The following is a 21,331-nucleotide window of genomic DNA, read 5'->3' on the forward strand; positions in this document are numbered from 1 at the left end:
CTTGGGATTCTATATTAATTTTTCTATTTGATTTTTGTGAACTCCTTCAGTGTTACAGATAAACGCTGTTTGCTGATGATGGATATATAACCAACTTACCTGTAGATGTCAGCTGCTTTTAATAAAGGAAACACCTCAATTTGGATACTCCCTATTGTAGAACCAGGGTCCTTCAGTTGAATTATTCTGTTGTCATACCAAACACAGTGACACCAGCTCTTTTTTCCTTCTTTATTTCCTTTCTGTGATCAGAAATTATGTTTCTATTGTAGCAACATGAACCGTGAAGACCGGAATGTGCTGCGTATGAAAGAAAGGGAAAGGCGAAATCAAGAAATTCAACAGGGCGAAGAAGCCTTTCCACCAAACTCTCCTCTCTTTGCTGAACCTTATAAAGTTGTGAGTTTCTGCAGTTCTAAAACAATGCAGTTGTTTTTTTTTGTAGCAAAGCCATATTCAATTGACTGATGGTAGCCTTTCTTTTTTTTAGACTGCATTATTTGGTGCACAGTTCTTGTGTACAGAAACAGGGTTTAAAAATGAAGGTGGAAGGTTACTAGGTAGCAGAGCTAATAGATCACGCAAGATGTTGCTTTATTTGAAGGAATGAAATGAGCTACTACACTACTGCAGTGACATTCAGGTTTTTAATTCATTCATTGTTTTAGTGCAACCATAGCAATTAGCTGAGGAAATGGCAATTGGGTCTTGCTACACTAAATGTTGCCTGTTGTACTAGGCCAGTGATATTAAAGTGGCAAAACCCCTCTATTATGGATAAAGTTATTATAACAGAGTTCGTACAGCTTTTTCTGGTTTGAGAAGTAAGAGTATAGCTTTACTAGCGAACACATTTATACTGGTAAAATTGTGTCCGCAATAGGATTTGTACCAGTATAATTAATGGGAAAAACAAATCATACCCATAAGACCATATGACTTTTCTAGGTTTTAAGGAACTGTTGGAGAAATACCCTCAGCCTAGGAAATAAGTTAGATACTTGCTTTTTTTTTAAAGCTCTTGTGTCTAGTCTTCTGGTGACCATTTTAGGTGATTGATATTATTGCTCAGGTGTTCACTATAAGTCTAGAGCAGGGGTGGGCAATTATTTTGGGCGGAGGGCTGCTTACCAAGTTTTGGCAAGGGGTTGAGGGCCGCATGGGTAGTCCTGCCCCGCCCCCTGGTCGCCATCTTGTGACCAGAAGTCCTGCCCCCTAACTCCTGACCTTTGCCACCAGAAGTCCCTCCCTTTCCCCCAGAAGTACTCCTTCCAGCAAGGAGTTTTGCCATCTCGGAACCAAAAAAATACCAAATTATATTCTAAAAAGCAAATATCTACAGCATTCAATAATTGGATTTCAAAAAATATTTTTGTCTCGATTTACATGTGTTTGTATAGTGTACACAGAGGTGATTGCACAATAGCTTAAAATGAAGTCTTACTCTTGTATATTGTGGGGGGTCGTGGGAGGGTGGGTTTGGAGTTTATGGGGGGAGGGTGGCTGGGGTGTGGGGACCTGCGTGTATGGCAGTACGAGGGGGGAGGTTTGGCTGCATGTGTATGGTGGGGGTGTGCATGTGGGACACCCTATGAACACACGCACATGTGCACTCACACTGCGCATGCCTGTATACACACACGCACACTGCCCCTGCCTGCATGTGTGCATGTGCAGACACACTATCCCTGCCTACACACACACACTCTCTCTCTCTCTCTCTCTCTGCCCCTGCCTGCACATGTACCAGCGGGGCTCTGTGCTCCCTGGCCAGCGATATAGCTTGGAGGCACATGGTGCTGGAGCAGGGCTGGGGCAGGAAAAGTGAAAGGGTTGGGGGTAGGGCAGGGCTGGGCTTCTCAGTCCTGCTGAGGGCTCCCCCTGGGTCCTACTGCCCCTGGCTCCTGTCAGCTTTGACAGGCATCCAGGAGCAAATAAATATTAATTTACTAATATTTTGAAGGGCCCCACGGGCCACATAGAATGGCCCCTAGATTTTGCCCGCCCCTGGTCTAGAGCTATCTCATATGGAACTTGTGTACTTGGGGACAAACTCATATCGAATCTGACCCCAGTTCCAGATTTGTGTGATTCTGATGGGCAGCTTTTATTTCTTTGAACAAAATTTCCGCTCCGTTTATTGCTGACACTGCAGAACCGTGCAGAATCCTGACTAGAAACTGGCTATACACAAGAGTGAATTGGGCCCATTTTTTCCCCCAGAGTGAGAGATGCTGGCATGTAAAAAGTGCATAAATAAAATATGCATTCCTGTAAAGTGCTAACTCCACTTCTGTGGGTGGCCAGCAATGCTTCCACACTTTTCATTTCATAGGAAGTCTGGAGCAGTGGTTCCTGACCCCTCTGGCTGAAAGGTACCCATCATTAGACACAAGGCACCCCTCCATAACTTTTTGAAAGGGGGACAGCTCAGTTCACAAAACGTATTTATTACAGCGTTTACCTCCTTGCAGAGGGGCTGGGCAGTAGGAGTGGGGGAGTGATAAGGCAGAGAAGAGTCTGAGTTTGAGTGCTTATCTCCTTGCACCTCATCAGCACCCTTCAAAGGATCTCACAGCACATCAGGGTGCCCTGGCACCTCAGCTGAGAATCACTAGTCTAGAGTTTTGTGAGCATTTGTAGTCTAGACACTAGTCTAGAGTTTTGTAAACATTTCCATAAAACTTTTTAGATGTTCTGTTTGTTTCTATTTCTTTAATTTTCTAACTTATTGGTATAGCTTAATATGTCTGTAGCTAATAACAACTGTTTAATGGAAACTTTATGGTTTTCTCTACTATTTCAGGGAACACCTATTAAGTGTCACATATACACAAACGGTAGTTAATTAAGCTGCTTTAGATTGCTTCCCACAGGCTTTCAAAGTAAGTGTGCTGAGTGGCCCAGTTTAAACCTTCCTTGCTCTTTTTATTGGTAGGAATTTCTATCATAAATCTTTAGAACATGGAGTCCTATTTTATCCTTTCCTAAAGGAAGGGTGGCATTGTGACATTTAAAGGGGAACCCATAAGGGAAAGATCTACTTCAGTAAGGAGTTTAGAGGGCTGCTTCTAAGGGAGCACCAAATATAGAAACATGAGTCTGCGTTCCCCATTTTACCTGTTTGATAAACAATCGATCCTTAACTAACGCAGCCAAATTAGCCCCTTCTATTGAAAGCTGAGGTTTGTTTTGGGTGCCAATCATTAGTCAATTCCAGGACATAAGGCAAAATTTTGCATTGATGCTTGACACGTCTCATATTGTCTTTGTTTACTTTTGATCATGTTTTCTGGAGTTGGGTTGAAGACTCTGCCATTACATTATGTAGATGTATTCTGTATTTATGTGGTGCTTTACAGAGCTATATCTATAATTTAGCTCAGTGGTTCTCAACTTTTTTAGGGTCAAGGCACTCGGAAAATTCCAGCCCTTAGTTTTCACTCTTTTTTGACTACCAAAAAATAATAGAGCGGTTATTTTGTTGCAAAGAACTTGGAAAGCTCACAACAGGTCAGAATATTTTTGACTCTGTGGATTCCTATTTGAAATCTCTGGGTTTATGTTGTGAATTGTATTTGCGTGCCTAACAGTGCTAACGTTGTGTGGCACCCCACAGCGCCCTTGAAAGGATCTCAGGGCACCTCACCGTGCCCAGGTCCCCTGGCTGAGAATCACTGATCTAGCTACCATTGTTTTCTAAAAGGAAGCTATGGCAACTATTAAACTTGACTGAATATACTATTATATCAGCTTACTAACAGCTTCTGTGTTACAGGTGCACAGTTAAACGGGGAGCTGGTTTTATCCTGTCATTTTAATCTTAAAAAGATACAGTATGTAGAAAGAGGAGGAGAGATGAAAGATGTGAAGGTTCTGAATAAATTATGAAATTGGGCTATCAATTCTAGCCATCAGAAGGGAATAACAACACAGTCTGTGGGGTCTTAAATAGAACATTTCTAAGCTATTTGTACTAGGATTTCAGTCACCAGTGGGAGTTGGGTTTCTGCCGCCATTTCCCAAATTTGAAAATTCCACCTCCTTTCTGTGGTGGCCCATGGGCAGTATAGCTCAGTTGTGAGAGCCCTGCAATGGGATTCCTTAGATCTGGGCTCTGTTCCTAACTGCCTTTGCTCTTCTGTGTGATCCTAGGCAAGTCATTTCATTTCCCTATGCCACAGTTTTCCCTGTGCAAGCCCAGCACCCCCCCCCCCCCCCCCCCCCCCTAATTTCATTTTAATGCTGACTAACTTTATAAAGTACTTGGTGGAAATCTGATAAAAAGCTCCAAAGCAGTGTTAATAATTTGCTACTATTTTCTTAATATGTTTACATTTATAAGAGAGTATAACAATTTTTTTTAAAGACGTGTTTGGTAGGGTACTGCTTACAGGCTCTGCAATACAAAGTAGAATGCTTATGGAGTTCTTAGCCCTAATTAGGTTTTTATCAAGTAAATTGACTGAACTTGCAGTTGTGATTTAAAAAATAAATAAATTTCACATCTTATTTCTGTTATGCCTTGTACAGACCAGCAAAGAAGATAAACTATCTAGTCGTATTCAGAGTATGCTTGGGAATTATGATGAAATGAAGGATCTTATAGGAGACAGATCTCTGCAAAAGCTTGTTGGAATTCCCCAGCCAACAGTACCATCAACCCCAGATGAAAAATCAAACCAAAGTTTCTTTGGTGAACAGAGACACAGTACTAGCTCTCATCAGAGCAACAAATGGACTCCTGTAGGACCAGCACCTAGCACTTCCTCCCAATCTCAGAAACGGTCCTCAGGTTTACAGAGTGGACACAGTAGTCAGCGTGGCAGTGGCAATAACACTAGCAGTAGTGGCCAGAGACATGATCGTGACTCATACGGTGGTAGCAGTAGCAGCCGCAAAAAAGGCCAGCATGGATCAGAACACTCAAAATCCCGTTCTTCCAGCCCTGGAAAACCACCTGCTGTTTCTTCATTGAGCTCCAGCCATTCCAGGTCTCATGGAAGTGATCATCATAATAAGGAACATCAGCGTTCAAAATCTCCACGTGATTCTGATGCCAACTGGGACTCTCCCTCCCGTGTACCTTCGTTTTCAAGTGGGCAGCACTCTAACCAGTCTTTTCCACCTTCGCTAATGTCCAAATCAAGTTCAATGTTGCAGAAGCCCACTGCCTACGTAAGGCCCATGGATGGACAGGAGTCCATGGAACCAAAGTTATCTTCAGAACACTACAGTAGCCAGACCCATAGCAACAACATGAGTGAGCTGAAGCCTAGCAGCAAAGCGCATCTAACCAAGCTGAAAATACCGTCTCAACCACTAGACGTAAGTTGGTAGCAAGTTGTTGGGTTTTCATTTCAAGTGTCTGGGTGGGATTTTCAGAAGAGCCTGAGGGAGTTCAGATACCTAATTTGTCCAGGCCAGTGGTGTGGGGCTGGTCCATGGACTTGAAACTGAATGCAGTGTCAGCTTGCGGATCCAGCATAGGGTCCTTCTAAAGGTGAGGTCTGGTGCGCTTGCCTGACCTCATTCACCAGATCCAACTGTGTGCTGGCCTGACCCCATGTGCCAGCATAGTCTAGTGCCCAAGGCTGCATTATCTGGTCCACAAAGTTCCCCATGGGTCTGGAAATTTGCCACCAGGTGAGCAGCACTGCCTCCACTCTCCAGCCACCAAATTTCCAGTTCTCTAGGGAGACCCCTGGGCTGGATGACATGTTTTTGCAGGCTGGATCTGGCCCGCAGGCTAGAGGTTGAGCACCAGTGGTCTAGGCCCAGTTTATAGGACAATTTTGACTCAAAAGAGATGAAGCTTTTCACTGAAAACTGAAGCATTTTATGTTCCATGCAATAAAGTCACACATTTTTCCTTCAGAAGTGAGTTATTTTTTAGCTCTTTTTTTCCTTCATTTCTCTCATGTACATTTCTCATTTTTATATTGTGCATTTCAGTGTTGTTTGCAATTACAATTTCATAGATTTTTCTGATGAGTTGCCAGCAAACAATAGTGTTTACCCTGGGCCATTTAAAAATGTGGCAGATGTAGGTAATGGCATACACCAGTTTTTCTTTTGAAGTGTTGTAGTTACTGTATGCCTAAACTTTTTCTTAAAAAAAAAAGAGTTGAATTGAGTTCAAACTTGAACTGGTCACGCTACTATGCATACAGTATATTCAGTTAAACACCTTCCAGTGGTTTGACCATTCTTGGAGAGGAGAGCACTTTGGTTGCATCTGCACAGCCATATGAGAAAGAAATATGTAAAACATAGCAAGGTGTTACTGTACCTACTGCATTGGCTGCCTGGGAGACACTAATATTATATCAAGAAATAAGTAGTTGAATAAAATACAAAGTAATGAAATGTATTTATTTCCCATGAAATAGGAAGAGGTGCTCCCTCCCTTCTGCCTCCCTTCTGGCCTAATTAGCTATAGTTGTGCCAGATTAGTGTAACTGTCTCCTTTCTTTAATATACACAGTGTTATTGCATAATGCAGCTCACCAGAACAGAGTCTACAGCCTTGTTACTTTGCTCCAGCATCTTGCTGTTTTGTTCACTTTAATTCAGATATAGCCAGTGGCCTATTCCAGGAACTGTTTAAAAGTTAGGGCTTCTCCTGTTATTCTTCTGTCACTGGCTTAAGATCATGTTAACATTTAAGTGAGCATTAGGGCTGAGGAATTAGAATGGCATTATTTTTTCATGCTATTCTTGCTTTTCATGGCTGGGTGGAACATTTGGGATTGCTATGAATCTGAAATTATCATTGTACAATTGTTGCTGGTTCTTTGGTCTAGCAGGATGTCTTTTCATAGTGAATCTGGATGCATATCAAGTGCTGAACTGCAAACAAGCATAGCTCTTATTTTTCCCTTCTGTCGGGGGGTGGGCCTTAAGAGTCATAAATGTAGTAATTAATCCTGAGCTTTGATTTCTAGGCATCAGCATCTGGCGATGTGAGCTGTGTGGATGAAATTCTAAAAGTAAGTTCTGTTCTGCTGGTTCATGACCTAATGTATTAAATAAACATAAGCACTGTTAAGAGCTGTGTGCAGACGAGGAAATTAATAGCTGTCCAGGAGCTCCTCTTAAACTATCTGACTTCATAAAAAGCATTATTTTTAGTAAAGAGTATAGTGCTTACCCCTAGGTCTGCTGCAGTTTTCTTAACCTCAAAGCCAGTAAAGTTTAATACTTAATCCTCTGCCTTTCCACGGTTTCATTCCTGAATGTATTTTACTTGTCTCTTTACTTAGATGCATATTTTAGAGATTTGAGGTCTTCCGCAAAAAAACCTTGCTTGTTATACACAAAGAGAGTCAAATTATTTATTCACAGTAAAGTTAAATGCATATAAAACTAGAAAAAATTGAGGTTTAGGGGGCACTAGTCTTGGTGTTTTTTGATGTAGGTTAAAAAAAACCAGGCAAGAGTAAGTTTTAAAAGTTGACTCTTTGATCTGTTCTAACTTTGATGGCTTTGCTGTTTGGCTTGGCTACAGGAGATGACCCACTCTTGGCCTCCCCCGCTGACTGCTATTCATACACCATGCAAAACAGAACCTTCAAAATTTCCTTTTCCAACAAAGGTCAGTTGATGAGAAATGTTTACTTAATGACCCAGTGATCAGGGGTGTTAACAGCAGAGAACCTCTTTTTGAAGACAAAATGTTAATACTCTTACTAGTTAAAATCATGTCTATACTGTTTTCTAGGTTTATCAGCACATTTGTTACCCTTTGTTCGAAAATCTAGCTTGGGTTCAAAACATGGGAGCCCTCATGGGGAACACAGATTCATTCTTTTCCCATGTCCATTCTGCTCTGGAATAGTTAGCACTTTTTCCAGGCTATAGTCTTTCCTTATTCCTGGAATATTTTATTCACTCAATTATAGTCCCTTTTGGAAAGGAACAAGTCACCAGGCTTTCTTATTTTCCATGCACACTATGGTTTGATAAAATCAGGCCTTTGTTGAGGTGTACTTCAAAGTATAAAGTATGCTCTACCTTTACACTTTTCAGAATCATCATTTGAGCCGTTAGTCATTATTTCTTTCTGAAAGCATTAGAGTCAAATGCTCACCCTTCCATAGTTTTAAGTGTAGTTGTTTGGTTTTTTGTTTTGTTTTTTTTAACTTGAAAAGGGATATATAACTTTGTTATATATGAAGAGTATAATGCTACAAATACAGACTATCCTCCCCAAAATTGCAGTACTTACTGTTTGGGCATAGAATGAGTTTTTGATAATTTACAAGTCCATCAGTAAGATTACTTTTTAATTTGCAAGTAGCAGCAAGATGAGAGTTTAAAAGGGTTTAAAATGTCTCATAAAGTGCCTACTTTCACAATGGCAGCCATTACAGTGGCACCAAAAAAAAAGATGAAGTCCAGTTGAAGTGCTGACCCAGATCGCTTAATGAGTCAACATATTAGCTGAAAGGAGGTTGGCTTCACTGCTCCTTGAGTGGCATGGGAAGGTGATAGCTGGCCACTGAGGCTTCAGTTCCAGTGAGGATAATGAAGTATGGTAACCATCTTTGAAGTAGTAGGTCTTTATTGACTTTTTGTACAAGACTGCTGTTTTCCATCGGCATGGACTGAAGAAGAAGCGTTCTGTTATAAAGAACTGCCAAAACTGATGTCTGCTGTTAAAAACAAACTAAATAAACTACTTGGGTACCAGATATTGTTGAAAAATCAAGGAAGGAGATATGTGTGTGTGTGTGTGTGTTTGTAGTCAAGGAGGGAGAAGGGAAGCTCTTCAGTGTATTCTGTCTGCATGTTGCTGCTCTGTAATAGGGTAAAGCAGCCATATACTGGTAAATCTGACCCTTTAAAGTTAAATCTTAGGCATTTCTATTTGCTAATGTATATCTTTAAACCATTAGAAAAATCATCTGGTTACTTTGTTAGTTAAAAAAAACAACAAGGAAATTCCCAAATGCAAACTACATGAACGTGGAATTAATGTTGAGAATTTAGCATTTAGCAGTACTGTAATTATCACCAAAAAATATAAACTCAGGAAAAACAGAGTTAAGTTTAAGCTTGTGAAAAATTCAAACATATTAAGTAATGGAAATAAAGAGTCAAGGCACCCAGACTGCAGTGACTCCATGTGGGAGTGGAAGGGAGGAATGAAGGTAAAAACCATAATGTGATTTGAAGAAAGGATATCTTTAATCTAGAGGAAGATGAAACTGTTATAACTTAACGGCAGTTGTATGTTGCATTGTCATACTTACCAGAACATGACCCCACTTGGAGTAGATTATGTAGAATTTACCCAGCTTTAGTTTCTTGTGTATATTGACCAGAACTGAAATAGCCAGCCATGTTAGTGTTATAATTTTGCATTGGTCAACATACTCCTAATATGGATAGAGTAGTGTGCCCGTTGTTTGGCACGGTTTCAGCTTGCCTGTAGCTTCAGTGTACATGGCTGCATAAATTGCGTTCAGTTCGTATTTTAAAGGTTAGCTCCACAATTGTAAGGACTACACTATTTTTTCCTTAATGAAAGAAGATTCATTCTGGAGCAGCCCTGCCAATATCCAGAAGAAAGTACCAGTTCAGTGGCATGAGGCAGTCTCATCTCTGATATGGAATAATTGAGTCGAGTATTTAAGAAGTATTTAAAAAATTCATACTGCTGCCAATTTTTTTCTGCTAAAATAGATAATCTGCTGAAAATTTGTAACCATGTGGATAGTGCACTGTGATCTTTATAGCCTTCATTTACTTTAACAGGAGAATATTGTCTGTGGATAAAATTTGCTTTTAATTTGAAAATCGAAGAGAGAGAATGCATGGAATAAGCATATCTAATTGCCCCAACATTCTGTGTTCTTGAAGACTGAATTTCCTTTTGAAGGAAGTTTATTTCTTATGAAATTGTCTTTAGTACTTGAACATAAGGGAAACATTTTTCTTTAAACATCTATTACTAATATCCTTTCTTTTTTTTGTGGAAGCAATTGAGTAGGAGTGTTCTTATATAATTTCCAGGATTAATGGAGCTGCTTTAAGCAGTTTGTTAATATGGTCCTTTTAAGGGCTTTGACTAGGTCTTGTGAACGTGGTTTGCCAATAGCTCCAAGCCAAATGCTGTCAGTGCTCACCCACAAACTCCCACATTCCTGAAGAGAGCTGAATGGGGCTCAGCTCATGTTTATTCATAGGTCTTCCAAACCTAGGGTTAGCCATACATGAATTATTATCCCATTTGGAATTGTATGTTATTAGCAAATAAGATGGATTGATATTGCCCAGTGCAGTGGGAATTTAAAAAAATACTCCACAATTCCCAAACTTGCTTCTCGGGGCATAAACAAGTCCCATAGATTCATTATGCATTCTTCATTAACATTTATTGATCTTACCCAGCATAATATAATCTAAATCTTGTACGTACTTTTCATCAGAGCTTTATTAGCTAATAGTAATACAAAGCTGGGACGCTAAAATAATCTTCATTGTGTTTTTAACATTAAAAAATATTTCATAGTATTTGAAATAGTATAATATCACACAGTTGCTTCAAAAGGAAGTTGGTTTCCTTACAGAATATGTTTTTCCAACATTGTAGGCATAGTTTATGATAGGTTTGTTCACAAATCGATTGGCTTCTGGGTGTTTGACTTGATTTGGGAAGAAAGGAAGAAAGTGTAAATGCTGAAGCATATGGGGTTGAGAAGAGAAGATGTAGTAGGTGTGCATGTGTGTGTTTTATGGTCTTGCATAAGAGCAAAAATGTAGGTACATATTTTGGATCTTTATCAACCTGGACTGTGTTTTTAAAATCAACTTGCAAAAAATTCCATTTATGGCAGCTCTGTCTTCTGAATTTTAGCCAACTGTTTTTATTCCATGACTGCACATCTTAGAAGTGGAACTTTGTCAAATGCTCTCTCCACATCCAAAGCCCATAATTTCCTCTGCCTTATACCTCCTGTCATTCTTGGCAGAAATGTCTTCCAAGAATTCCAGCAACTTAGTGAGCCATAGGCCTGTTTAGCCTGAAACCATAGTAGAATGCAGAAAACAAAACAGAACAGTGGCTTACTTTAATCAAACTCTACTCTCCTAAGAGGACTTGCTCTCTTTAAATACTGGGCAAATAATAGGCTGTTGGCTACCATGGCATTCTTCTTGCGTGCAGACACTTGATATGGCTCACATGAAACCTTGATTTCAGTAGTCTTGAGCTGCTTACATTACAAGATTGTTGGGGCAGGGAGTCTTTTTGGGGTGAACAGTCATTAACACAATGGGTTCCGGTTCCCTGACTATCACCCTAAGGTATTTTAAAAAGACAACACTGACTTCAAGCCAGGAAAAAATGGATGAAGATTACTTCCTCAGCATTCCTCTGCTGGGATATGCATGATAAGAAACCTGGGCAAGATTTTTCAGTGATTTAATTGCTGAAATGTCTAAATTACTTCTGAAAATGTACCCTGTATTTTGTGAGCCAGGGGGTGTGGGTTGAAGTTATTACTTACGTCTACACAGGCTTCCTGTGGACCACAGTCAGACTCCAAGCCAAAGTATTGGTGTGTTTAAAATATGTCTTTAAAGACAAAGATTTTTTGAAGACTGGAAAGTTGCTGGATTTCTGGTTTCAGACTGAAGTTTGCTTGCTCCAGAGCAAATAGTAAAACAGCCTTAGTAGCTTCTATTCCAGTGTACCTGAACTCTGACCTTAAAAGGCCTCTAAAGTGGGAATGGGGTCTTGGGGTTTGTTCAATCTCTGACCCATCCTGTCATTTGTGCTCCTATAAGTGATATGGAAAATGTCCTGTTTGAGAAGTGGAAATGAAGTTGATGATTATTTTTTTTATGTGCATTTTTGAATAGCCATTAAATGGCAGCCACTTTCAGTCGTTGCTTACCTGGAATAGAGCCAAATTGGAACCCCAATGTGAAAATTAAGTAACCCATCCTACTCCATCCAACTCTCCAGCTTGCCTTTGCCATAGTTTATGTTGGTGCAGGCTGAAGTTTGCTTCCTGCTTAAATCTTATCACTGCCCATCCTGACCAGTCCATTACTCCTGTTAGATTAATATGGTTTCCTTCCTTTCTTTTGTTTCTCTTGCGTCTCTTCCGAAATAATCCTGCAGAAGATATTGCTGGAAATGACTTTGGAGATAAAAGCATGTGCTGGTCCAAGTTTCTTAAAGTGAAATGTACTCTGAATCAAAATATATTGCTGGCAGATTTGATTAGAATTTCAGTTAAAATTATATCTCTTTCAATAAAATACCCAGTGCCCAGATGCAGAAGTATACAGACATTTTGTGCAGTATTTGCAGTGCGCCTATGGGTAAAAAATGCATGCAAGTTGCACTCCTTGTACCCATTCCAGGGTTGGGACCACCTGTATGTGCTCTTTGGTTTAGTCCAGGAGTGGGCAATTAATTCAGGTGGAGGGCCACTTACTGAGTTTTGGCAAGTCATCGAGGGCTGCATGATGGGCAGCCTGGGGCAGATAATATTAATTTTCTAAAGTTTTTAGGGGCCCCACGGGGCGGATAGAATGGTCTGGTGGGCCACATCTGGTCCCCGGGCCGCATTTTGCCTGCCCCTGGTTTAATCAGCCTAATTTCCCGTGATCCCTTTCTGAATATTGAATGACAGTTTCCACTCTTGCCAGTTGATAGCTTTGGTCAGGGAAAGAAAAGGAAGTGAGATAGCAAACTGTCATACTTAAAGTCAGTATATCAGTGTGAAAGATAAAAATCAGTCTTTCTGCGTGTTTTCAAAGAAATATCTGATGCTTATCTACTAAAGCTAGTAAGATATCACATGACTTGTACTTCACTTTGCATTTGAAAAGTGGATTAATTTAGTTTCTTTAGTCCTGAAGAAGCAAATACTAAATATATTTAAATATTCCTAAAGTAATGGATTTCTAGATGCTTCAGTTTTAAGTGAACACAACATTATATCCTGGTTTGAAGGATGTGAAAGAAATACCTCTGAATGTACTGCTTCAATAGCTTACCAATTTGAAATAGAAACCCAGTTGCTTTAAAGGAATTTAAGAATATATAAACATTCACTGCTGTGTAAAACCCTTGTGTCTGTCAAATATTCACAGATATAGTTCTGTGGAAGGGCATTTCACTTGGCCATTTGTTTAGGAGATGTTCACAGGTTTATTACAGGAACCACAGCATGCTATTGATTGCTTGACTCCTCTGGGTAAATTAATGAAAGTGTTTGAATTAAATACTAGATATAAGAGGCATATTTTGAGTAGAGTCAAGTGTATGCAGCCCTTTCATTTTCTTAGAGTCACAACTTGGCCTGTTTTTAAAATGAGACCTACGATCAGAAAAGGTGACTAAAAATGGCCTTTATGCCTAGTAGTATTAGCAGTATGTCTTTGTGTACTAGACATATCTGCTCATTTGCTGACTGAAACAAGATTTTTATCTTTTAAAACTTACTTCTAAAAGTATTGGAAATTGTGGAGGAGAGAGCTGGATTTTCCAGGATTAACCAAGACCTCTGTTAGTGATGTCAAAGCCAAAACATTTTTTTTCAAAGCCAGATTTTCTTTGTAGTTTGGCTTTCTGATTTACGCAAGCAAATGAAGACCAACTTTGTAAGCAGTGCTGCGGTGGTGGTGCAGTTATTAGGTGTGCAGTTATGTAATTTCAGGGAGACTTCAGTTTTTATTAGAAAAAATATCATTCTACTTTGATACAGTTCAACTTTGCCTGGTTAAGGCTGTATTTTGTTTGTAAACTTAAGTTTTAAAGCTTTTGGGGGCAATCTGTCTCTTTCTGCAGTTTCTTCAGAAGTGTGACTGTCAGAACTTAGACTGTATGGGAATCTTTTCAGATCCTAACCTAAATTTATTCAGCAGCTTCTCTCCTAAATGTGCTGTTCCACTGCTGAGAATTTTAAATAGCGAATTCTGATGATGCTGGTGGTGGTTACACTAGAATGGTGGGCAAGAGACTTTCTTTTCTTTTTTTTTTTTTTTCCTCAAAGAAAAGTTTAATTGAGTTAAAATGCAGAGAAAATGAAGTGTATGGAAAGAAATCAAACAAAAGGAACCTGTTCAGGATGCACGAAAGTAAAGTATAAAAACCCATGTCAAAAACCTCCCTCTTTACTGTGTTAATATGGAAAGAGGAGGATTTATCAAGCCTGCAGTTCTGTGTATCATGGAGCACAATGGCACAGGGGCCGTCTTGTCACAACAGGAGGGTGCAAGGTACATGGTTAGGATAAGGTGGGAGGAACAGGGAGTTTCATTGCAAGGACTTCATAAAATAAGAACACATGCTTGATCTTAGTATGTATTTTGGGGCATGTGCATGAAACTTGGGCCCAGGTGCATTATCAGGTATTTTCATTCCTGGTTTTTCTTCTGTGGAAGTGTTAGTATTAGCTACAGTCATCTAAGTGGGGCAGTTTGATTGCAGCTGAATTTCTGTCACTTGTTAAATTTCTGTTTTATATAATCTTTTGCGGCCTTTTATTCCCTTAGGAGTCTCAGCAATCCAGTTTTGCCACTGGAGAGCAGAGTGAGTATTTTTTAATTAATATATTTATGTATATATTTTTAAATTGTTTCTCTAACTTTTTCTAGCTACATGTAATGTTGCAAATGCCATTTGAGATGCCTGCCTTTTTTTAATTTGCACCTTTCCGGTGGGTTGCACTGTTGAGCCCCCAGATAGTTAAACTCCCAAGTTACCATTTCCGTATCAGGTGTTAAGCCAAATGTTTGTTTCAGAGCTTTCTTCATACATTTTGTTTTGTTATCTGAGAGGTAATGATTGAGTTGCATTTCTAGAGGAAACTTCTAGTTGGACTTAGTGTTATTGCTTTAATTCTTGGAAAGAGGCTTTTGCTCTGGATTTGATGGGAAATGATTGTATTATTTGCATACACAGACTTCTCAAACCGAGTGTATAAAAGTGCTGGAAATCAAATAAATTATTGTATTTGGTGGAGTATAATAATAAAGCAGCCCTCATGATTGAGAAGATGTGGTTACTGGAGCTTTCTCTTCTTTCTGTCCATGCTCAGTTCATTGGGGCATAAATTGAAAGAAACCTTGGGTGTGCCATGAGTTCTGCATTTTCATACCTCAGAGTGCAATTTGGAAATTGAACAAAAGCAGTAGCTTTCTTGCCTCTCTAAATATAGTTTTCCTTTATCAAGGGTATTACTCACAGGGATTATTTAACACAGGCATTGCATTTCATACGGTTGAAACAGATTCAGAGTGTTAACTTCCAACATCAGGTTTTACTCTCCCTGCCTGGATAATTAGATTAGGCAGTAAAGGCACAGTGGTGTATTCTTAGATATTTATAAGCAGCTTAATCTAAACACTAAATACAGTGAGGAATTAAGGAAACCAATTCAGCACCTGATTACCATAATACTAAAGTAGAGAAAAGCCCACTTGCTACAGGAATGTATGATCTGTAAGTGCTTTGGGTAGAAAGGAGAGAAGCCAGCTCTGGTGTTCAACTCCTAAACATTTTCCTCTGAATAGGGACCACTGTAATTCAGGCTCTGGTGGGGGCCAAAGCAGGCTCACTGGAGCCAATGTCAGGTGTTTTTCAAGGCAGGCTCTCCCATGCCTCTGGCTGAGGGAGCCCGCCATGGGGCTGATTACCATTGCACAGCAGCACACAGGCAGTTCTTCAGCTGTTTTAAGCAAGTCAAGCTCACCACTTAAAAGTTGTTGTTTAATAAGTGAAGCTCACTGTGCCGAGTGCTTGCCCCCACAACTGGGCATGGGTGCAGGGTGCCCCTGCCACAGGGGCTTCCTCTGCCCAGCACAGGTTTCCCAAGCTCTGCCCCACAGCACAGAGAAGGGGAGGGGGAAATTCCCCTCTGCTCCCGTGTGCCAGCAAGCCAAAGCGAAGCTTGGGAGACCCATGCCAGGCAGGGGGTTAAGCCCTGTGCCAAGTACCTGGCTGTGGGGGCAGGCACCCGGCATGCCTGTGCCCACAGCCCCTAAGGCAGAGGGTGCTGCTCCACTCTGGGCAGAGCTTTTAAACTCCCTGCCAAAGCAGGATCGAGCAACCTAATTGGTTGAGCCCCAGCAGGGGATCAGCATCTATTATGCTGCCCCTGGAAATGTGCAGGGCTTCCAACATGTTTCTGGGGCTCTGCTGCCTTTCTTTTCCATGCTTCAGGTAACGTTTTTTGTTTTTAAAAAACTTTTTTCCCCACCCTTCCTCTCCACCACGGTTTCAGGCCATTTCTGACCAAATTGCAGTTTTCCAGGGCTTATGGGGAAATGCTGTATTTCAGCCTTTTCCCTGAATCCCAAATTACAGTGGTCCCTACCTATGAACCAAACAGCCTCAGTTCTGGTTCATGCTATAGTATCCTAGGCAAACTCTGAGAAGTTGGAAAGAAAAAATTACAGTTTTTATTTTTCTCAGAGATTCATCTAAATGGGGGTCTCCTGGCCCAGCTACTGCAGAGCTGACTAGGAATGGTGCTGAGGCTAATGTGACTGTGACATGACAGAGCAAGTTGTTCTGTACCTTTGCATGCAGAAAGCAATACTGTCACTTTGATTCTGCAAGTAAATGTTTTAAGTGTTCAAAATTTACTGCTTTCTTTAAGCAGTTCTGCTTAAAATCTGGTTCAGTTTTGTGTATAGGTTTCCCTCGTCAACCATTGGGGTTAGGTTCCTGAAAGTTCCCGTGGATGGCAGAACCATGGCTGGCAAGACAAAAGGCTTATGGGAAAAATGGCAGGTGGCCAGCTGATTCATGGCCACGAAAAACTGTGGTTACTCAAAACTGTATACCATGGTAGCTAAAATGGTATATAGAATATTAAACGTGGATACTCAAAACCGTGGTGGGCAAAATCATGGTTAGCAAGGGAAACCTGTATTTAAATATTCTCATTGATAAAGTTGGGTGCTATCCTTTCACTTTGGGATCTTGTAATTGAAAATCTGTGTGAGGCTACTCCAATTATTTCATGAACAATGTAATTCGTTCATCTTCAGTGCCCAGCTGTTGGAGTTCAGATTATTGGCTCTGCTGAAGACAGCAGTGTATTGGATGTTAGGATTCAAGCACATTGTTAGTTGTGTGTGAAATTTATAGAAGACAAACTTGAGCCGTACCTGGCTTAAACCAGCTGGGTTAGTCTGTGCTGTTCATAAGTGGTAAATACATTAATCATGCAATGCTTAACCTGTCCAGCCCCCTGGGCTGGATCCTGCATGTGAAGCCAGGCTGTGGGCGCAATCCATCATGCTGGCCCAATCTGCCTGGCCAGATCTGGCCATGGAGCGACCCCGGGTGCTGGCACAGTTTAGTGTACAAGGGCCACATCTTTCAGTCTACGAGGGTCCCCATGAGTCCATAAATTTGGCAGCAGGGGAGCAACAATTAAGGCCGTCTCTACTCCCCTGTTACCATATTGGTGCATCCATTTGGTGACCCATAAACTGGAGGTTGAACATCACTTGATTAATCTGCTTTTGCCTTCAGATATATTGAGGGTTTTAATCTCCTGCAACTTTAGAGCAACTTACTTGGCTGTTCTATTTTAAGCACTTTATTTCTATACTTTTCCAGAAAGATACAATCCTGCTTCAAAAACGTCCAACGGTCATCAATCTAAATCGTAAGTAGCTTTTAGAAAGAATTGTAATATCCCTTCTAGTATTTTCCAAGCTACTGTTGTCCAAAGGGATTTGAAAGGAATTTGACACGCTCCTCACGTTTTACCAAATTTACTTGAATATAAGACAACCCCTTAGTAATTAGATTCTATTTGTTATAATTTTCCAGGTATAGAATCTAATTATTGCAAGCTTGCCTTGAATTTGTTCCCCTCCCACTAGTACAGCAGGGAAAATAAATCTGGGAGGATCAGGTGGCCCTCTTACCCTCTACCCCTCTCCCAACTTCTTCATCCAGCAGCCCCCCTTTACTGTCAGACCTTGTTCTCTGTGAGAACATGGAAGTGAGGGGCAAATATGGAAACACTGACTCTGAAATAAACATATAGGTACATTTTACTATGGCTACACACAGACTTAGTTCATCCAGAATTGATGTATTTTACCTTTTTTCAGACTGCTACATGTTTTAGCACACTTGTAAGCAGCACTTTTTGTTCCTACTTATATACAGCATGAAGTATGCATGATATTAGTCCAAAGCCAAAAGGCTTAATTATGATTTACTTATATAGTTCATTGGGCTAAGTAGACCTGCACTCATGACTGGAACCAGGTGTTCTTATCTTGAGTCCTAGGATCCTTAAAAAATGTATATGTAAATGAGGTACAGGGCAAACTAGCCTGGCTCCACCTCTTGGAAGGCAGACCCACACTAATCCTATGCAACAGACTGAAAGGGAATGACAGGGATTCTGGTTTATTGCTGAGGCCTCGTGAAGGCATTTTACTTGGCTCGCGCATGTCAGGACAGAGGGCCGGGGAGTCGCAAGGGGCCTGATTCTTGCTGTGACAGTGGAGCCCTGGCCCCTTCCCTGCCGTCTGCCCTGGTGCACGTGCACCTGCTGCCAGCAGCAAGCTGGGCCGGGTGCTCTGCGGACCCTGGTACAGCAGATGGCAGGGAGGTTGCAAGTGGCTGCAAGCAGCCTGGGCTCCTTGGCAGGCAGCAGGGGCCTGCCCAGAGCACAGGCTGGCTGTGGCAGGCAGCTGGGAGGTTGCAAGTGGCTGCACTGGGGTCCATGGAGCCCCAGCCCAGTTCCTTGTCGGCCACAGGTACATGTATGCCTCTAGGCAGACAGCGGGGAAGGGGCTGAGGCTGCACTGCTGACACAGATTGGGCCCCTTGTGGCTTCTCTGCCATGTGCCCGTATCGCACTAATATCATACAAGTTGAGGTTGGGGTGTTTTTGGCACTCTGCCCAAAAGTGTTGCAGATCCCTGTACTAACTTGTCTTTGTGATAGGATCCCATCAGGATAAACACATGCCTCAGGATGTTAGCCCAATTTAGGCCACGTTTTATAGCCATGCTCGGTGTGGCTGCATCTGATCAGCTTCATTGTTGGTTTTCATAGCTGAGCGCATGTTTCTTTTGGCAGCAGTTTAATGATAGACAGTGTTTTTATTTGCAGTTTTCTTGTATTCAAATGTAAGGCAAGAGGGTCTCCTTCCCCTGTTTTATATTTGAGTAAATATGGGAACTTAAAACAGTTCTTGTGCAGGAACTTGATTAAAGTGAATTCTCTTTCATTACCAGAAAATGGGTGCCATTTTCAGGCTGGTAGACAGTTTGACCACCTGCAAGTTGTTTTTCCTTTTCTTTCCTTTTTTGGATCAGTTCTGCAAGCATTCAATAAAAGTTAACTTTAAAAACATTTATAATCACGAATACCAGAGATTTCAACAGAAGGATTGTATGCTTTATTTTTGTTTTGCTCTTATATCATGGAAGTATTCCAGCAATTTTATAGTTTTGGATGATAATGTTATTTTTGGTGATTACCTAATTCAATCTGTGGAAAGATTGGGGCTATTTTTACAATTGAGGAATGGGAAGAGATCTGAAAGATGTTGTTGGACAACTGTTGGAGACCCCTTGTTAGATTATGGTTGTAGATGAGTAGTTAGAGGGGATGTTACTGTAATTATAATTGTAAGTAGCATAACATAGATTGCATTTTATGTAAGTAATATTTTTTATTTTGTGGGAGGCAGTCCTACCAAATAAACTTTTGTTGGGAAAGGTACCCTGAGAATCAAATCCTAGCAACCAGTATTAATATTGGGCTTTTTAGTAAGGAAGCCATACTGTGAAAGTATCTATCCTGAACAGAAAGCTATTAATTCTTTCTCATTTTCTTCCTCCAGATGTGAATCGAACCAGACAGAGTAAGATGATGTTTTATTTTTGCAATGAAAAGCTTTAGTATTTAAAACAAAATGGACAACTAATGTGTGTCCATTGGCATTGTCAAGATTATTAAGCAAATTTGGGTTTATATTTTAAAAAACATGCCTCTTCTGGTGATATTGAAATAAAACACAGTGCCTCAGTACCCACCTTAATTCTGTTTTACAATGTTTATTCATTTGTGCAGTAAGGTATTGTTCTTACAAGTGATGGCTTTTCCTTTATCATTGAAAGGGACACGATTATAAAATCTCTTCATTGACTATAAACATGGCGGGTTAAGACTCAAAATATCAGAATTCTTCTTTATAAGGATTATTATAGTGGCTCAAATGCTTTAGACCTCAGCTCTGTACTCCCGCACATTGTGTGTACATGGATGGAAATGTTTTAGATGTTAGATTAGTCTATAGTTTAACTCTTGAAACAAGAAGTGTATATGAATAATTTCATGCTCTTTCCCCCCACCTTTCTTTAGTATGTTGAAAGATGACTTAAAACTCAGTAGCAGTGAAGACAGTGATGTTGAACAGGTATGTTCCTTTAAGTACTGTACTAGTGTTTTAAGAAAGTTTAGAGGATGCTATGTGTGTCGTTAGTTTTTAAAAACATTAATCCATGGCTGGCTGCAAATCAAGCTATCTTGTCAGCAGCAATTGACAGTTGAAAAGCAAACTTTTCAGAAGAACTTTATTGTTTTGGGAATACATGATATGTTTTTGTGGGAGTTGTAATTTTGCCTTAGACTCCCAAATTTCCTTATTTACCAATTTTGGATCTTTTTTGTCAGCTTAAAATGGATGTGAATGTACTCTGGAAGTCTAAACAAATGAAGAGACAAGGAAACGTATGCAGAACTAATTTTTGTTCCCTATGTGGTACCCTGCCATTTTAGGATATGTTTTTTTTCTGCGTTAACCACATTGGGAAAAGAACATGGAGTATAATAACATCTCTGCACTTGAGTAGTTTAGGATCAGAGTGGTTTGTCCTAGTATGTACATACTTTTCATACCAGATTTTCTTTTTCTGTAGCTACTACTGTAATAGTATCTTTATTCTAGGGAGATTGGTTCCCTCTTAGTCAATATTAACTGTACATGTTGTCCTGAACCAGACACGCATCAACTTTTAATATAGCCCTTTTCTGGTAACTATGTGCACTACCACATAGTATTCCATGTAAATCTTTTCTTTTTGTTTCTACTCTTATCTTTTTGTTTCTAATTCCAATTCATTTATTTTTTATCTAGAAAATTCTAATTAGGCATATTTTGCTTATTCCAAGGGAATATGAAGTAATGCTTTTAGTTGCTTAATATCCACTGCATTGGACAACTGAGAAATAGCATTGGTAAACTTTACAATATATCCCATCCCCAGTCAGAAAATGATACATGAAATAGGGCCATTAGGACACTCAGAGCTGTAGCAG

General features: G+C 40.3%; 1 protein-coding gene across 1 annotated transcript in view; it reads left to right on the forward strand.

Annotated features, from left to right (window-relative positions):
• Positions 1-272: 272 nt before the first annotated feature.
• Positions 273-21,331, forward strand: part of AFF4 (AF4/FMR2 family member 4) — a 45,022-nt gene continuing 23,963 nt past the window's right edge. The window contains exons 1-8 of the mRNA XM_014519920.2: positions 273-399; positions 4,534-5,328; positions 6,948-6,992; positions 7,511-7,597; positions 14,521-14,557; positions 17,600-17,648; positions 19,854-19,874; positions 20,375-20,429. Of these exons, the coding sequence (XP_014375406.1) occupies positions 277-399; positions 4,534-5,328; positions 6,948-6,992; positions 7,511-7,597; positions 14,521-14,557; positions 17,600-17,648; positions 19,854-19,874; positions 20,375-20,429 (1,212 nt within the window). The 5' untranslated portion in view covers positions 273-276. The remainder of the gene's footprint in view (positions 400-4,533; positions 5,329-6,947; positions 6,993-7,510; positions 7,598-14,520; positions 14,558-17,599; positions 17,649-19,853; positions 19,875-20,374; positions 20,430-21,331) is intronic.

Source organism: Alligator sinensis, unplaced genomic scaffold (genome assembly GCF_000455745.1).
Source record: "Alligator sinensis unplaced genomic scaffold, ASM45574v1 scaffold135_2, whole genome shotgun sequence".
In the NCBI taxonomy this organism is placed as follows: domain Eukaryota; kingdom Metazoa; phylum Chordata; order Crocodylia; family Alligatoridae; genus Alligator; species Alligator sinensis.